Source organism: Nestor notabilis, unplaced genomic scaffold, assembly GCF_000696875.1.
Source record: "Nestor notabilis isolate BGI_N333 unplaced genomic scaffold, ASM69687v1 scaffold18698, whole genome shotgun sequence".
Lineage (NCBI taxonomy): Eukaryota > Metazoa > Chordata > Aves > Psittaciformes > Psittacidae > Nestor > Nestor notabilis.
Genome location: NW_009940839.1, coordinates 9,723 through 12,923, shown reverse-complemented (window position 1 = coordinate 12,923; position 3,201 = coordinate 9,723). Strand labels below are relative to the sequence as shown.

The window sequence follows — 3,201 nt, the reverse complement described above, 5'->3', positions numbered from 1 at the left end:
TGCCACCCATTGTGTGTGTGTCCCCCCCAATCCTGGTGACCCCCATGTGCGATGTGGGTCTTGAGGGACATCGAGGTGTCCCCATTGCTGTCCACAGGGTCACCCTGGCAAGGAGGGACCCCCTGGTTCTAAAGGCCACCAGGTAAAGAACCTCCTGAGCTCCTGCCCCACATCTATGGGGCAGCCCCACGTCTATGGGGCTCAAACTCCTCCTTGCTCCATAGGGTCCTTCAGGTCCTCAAGGACCCATCGGCTACACCCGGCCACAGGTCAGTGCTGGGGGCGGGTGGGGTGGTGGCCGTTTTGAGGTGAAACCATGAGGAATTGGGACCTTTGGGTCACCCCAAGTGTCTCCACAGGGGGTCGATGGCATCCGAGGGCTCAAAGGACACAAGGGCGAGAAGGTGGGTTCCATCCCCATGTCCCCACCACCCCACTGGTGGTGCCCATCATCTCCATCCTCATCGTCTCCCATAGGGTGAAGAAGGCTTCCCCGGCTTCAAGGGGGACATGGGGGTCAAAGGAGACCGGGTAGGTCCATGGGGTGCCCATTGATGCCTCCTCATAGGGGATGTCCCACCATCAGGACCCCCCTTTAATGTGTGTCCCCTGCCCATAGGGTGAAGTTGGGGTTCCTGGATCCAGGGGTGAAGATGGACCTGAAGGCCCCAAAGGCCGCACGGGCCCCACTGGTGACCCCGGACCCATTGGGTTGGTGGGAGAGAAGGTGAGAGGACACCATAAGGGAACACTTAGGGGGTGAAGCCCCCCTCTATGGACACCCCATAACAGCTTCTTCTCCCCACATCCCATAGGGAAAACTGGGAGTTCCAGGGCTTCCCGGTTATCCAGGACGTCAAGGTCCAAAGGTGGGTGGTAGAACCCATGGGACACCCCCAAAGCTGCCCCATCGCCCCTTATTGTGCCCCATATCTCCCCCGACCCACATTTCCCCCCCTCCATCCATAGGGATCCCAGGGATTCCCAGGATTCCCAGGCAGCAACGGCGAGAAGGGGGCACGGGTGAGTGACCCCCATATCCTGCGTCCCCCCCATAGGAGGTGGGCCCCATAAGTGTTGTGACCCCCAACTCCATCCATGTCTCCTATAGGGTCTATCAGGCAAATCAGGGCCAAGGGGTGAACGTGGCCCTACGGTGAGTATATGGGGCAGGGTTATGGGGTGGCCCCACAGATCTATGGGGCAGGTGATGGAACATCCATGGACCTTCCTCCATCCAAGGGGCCAAGGGGACAACGGGGACCACGAGGAGCCACCGGGAAGTCGGGAGCCAAGGTCAGTTGTGGGGTGGGATATGGGGTAATGGGTGGGGATATGGGGCAATGGGTGGAGATATGGGGTGTAGGTGGAGATATGGGGCTATGGGGTGGAGATATGGGGTGTAGGTGGAGATATGGATCAATGGCTGGAGATATGGGCTATGGGGTGGAGATATGGGGCAATGGGTGGAGATATGGGGTGTGGGTGGAGATATGGGACAGTGAGTGGACATATGGGGTGTGGGTGGAGATATGGGACAATAGGTGGAGATATGGGCTATGGGGTGGAGATATGGGGCAATGGGTGGAGATATGGGCTATGGGGTGGAGATATGGGCTATGGGGTGGAGATATGGGGCAATGAGTGGAGATACGGGCTATGGGGTGGAGATATGGGGTGTGGGTGGACATATGGGGCAAGGGGTGGATATATGAGCTATGGGGTGGAGATATGATGTGGGGCAACCAACCTTCTTCTTTGTCCTCTATTAGGGTACATCAGGCAGCGATGGGCCCCATGGCCCCATAGGAGAGCGGGTAAGGGGTGGTCCCACCTCCATATGGGGTGGGCTGGGGTGGGGTGTGGGTCCCCTCCATCTTCACCCCATCTTCACCTCATTTAGGGTCTACCAGGACCTCAAGGACCCAACGGCTTCCCAGGACCCAAAGGCCCCCCTGTAAGTAGCGGGGTCCCCTCATGCTTTGCCTATCGGGTGCCCCACATACAGGTCACCCCATGGTTTAACCTCCACCCCATAGGGCCCCCCTGGCAAGGATGGTCTCCCCGGGCATCCTGGACAGCGAGGGGAAGTGGTGAGTGTCTTCTCCATGCCATGGGCCATCACCCCATAACCCCCTTTAGATCCACCTCAAGCTCTTCGTGGTTTACTCATGGTTTACTTATAGCTTAATCCTGGTTTATTCATGGCTTACTCATGTCTTACTCATGGCTTAATCCTGGCTTACTCATGGCTTGATCCTGGTTTATTTGTGGTTTACTTATGACTTAACCCTGACTTACTCATGGCTTAATCCTGGTTTACTCATGGCTTAATCATGGCTTAATCATGGCTTAATCCTGGTTTATGCACAGTTTACTCATGGCTTAATCCTGTCTTACTCATGGGTTAATCCTGGCTTGTTCGTGTCTTACTCATTGCTAAATCCTGTCTTACTCATGGCTTACTAGTGCCTTACTCATGTCTTACTCCAGGTCCTAACCCCCCCTAAATCCCACTTTTTCCCTCTCTTTCCTTAGGGATTCCAAGGGAAAACTGGTCCCCCGGGACCTCCGGGCGTGGTGGGCCCTCAGGTGAGCTCCTCGCGTTGGCTGCTGGGGGTTGTCCCACCGCGTTCCAGGGGCCTCCATTGACTCCCATTGCCCCAGGGAGCCGCGGGCGAGTCCGGGCCCATGGGAGAACGTGGCCACCCCGGGCCCCCCGGACCCCCGGGAGAACAAGGACTTCCAGGTCCAGCCGGCAAGGAAGGCACCAAGGTGAGCGCCCGCTGGCCACGGCGGTGGGGTATCCATAGGGATACAGAGGACACGGCTCTCCCATCCCTTCCTTTGCCCCATAGGGTGATCCTGGCCCCACGGGCTCCCCCGGCAAGGATGGTCCAGCGGGATTGAGGGGGTTTCCTGGAGAACGGGGGCTTCCCGGGACTGCGGTGAGTGAATCCCAGTGGAGCCCCTGCGGATCCCTATGGATTCCCTATAGAATCACCCCAGTGAGCACCCTCTTCCTTCCACAGGGCGGCCCAGGGCTGAAGGGCAACGAGGGTCCCGCGGGCCCCCCCGGACCTGCTGTGAGTGTCCCCATGGCCCTCTATGGGTCGTGGTGTCCCCATGGTCCTCTATGGGTCACAGTGCCCTCACGTCCTTCTATGGGTCACAGTGTCCCCATGGCCCTCTGTGGGTCAC

The 3,201-nt window shown here is 58.4% G+C and overlaps 1 protein-coding gene across 1 annotated transcript in view; it reads left to right on the top strand.

Annotated features, from left to right (window-relative positions):
* LOC104410435 (collagen alpha-2(XI) chain-like) overlaps positions 1–3,201 on the top strand; it is a gene marked incomplete at its 5' end in the record, with an annotated part of 11,928 nt that overhangs the window by 3,018 nt on the left and 5,709 nt on the right. The window contains 16 exon segments of the mRNA XM_010020586.1: positions 98–142; positions 225–269; positions 360–404; positions 478–531; positions 620–727; positions 816–869; positions 970–1,023; positions 1,112–1,156; positions 1,243–1,296; positions 1,773–1,817; positions 1,904–1,957; positions 2,040–2,093; positions 2,539–2,592; positions 2,668–2,775; positions 2,859–2,948; positions 3,033–3,086. Coding sequence (XP_010018888.1) covers positions 98–142; positions 225–269; positions 360–404; positions 478–531; positions 620–727; positions 816–869; positions 970–1,023; positions 1,112–1,156; positions 1,243–1,296; positions 1,773–1,817; positions 1,904–1,957; positions 2,040–2,093; positions 2,539–2,592; positions 2,668–2,775; positions 2,859–2,948; positions 3,033–3,086 — 963 coding nt within the window.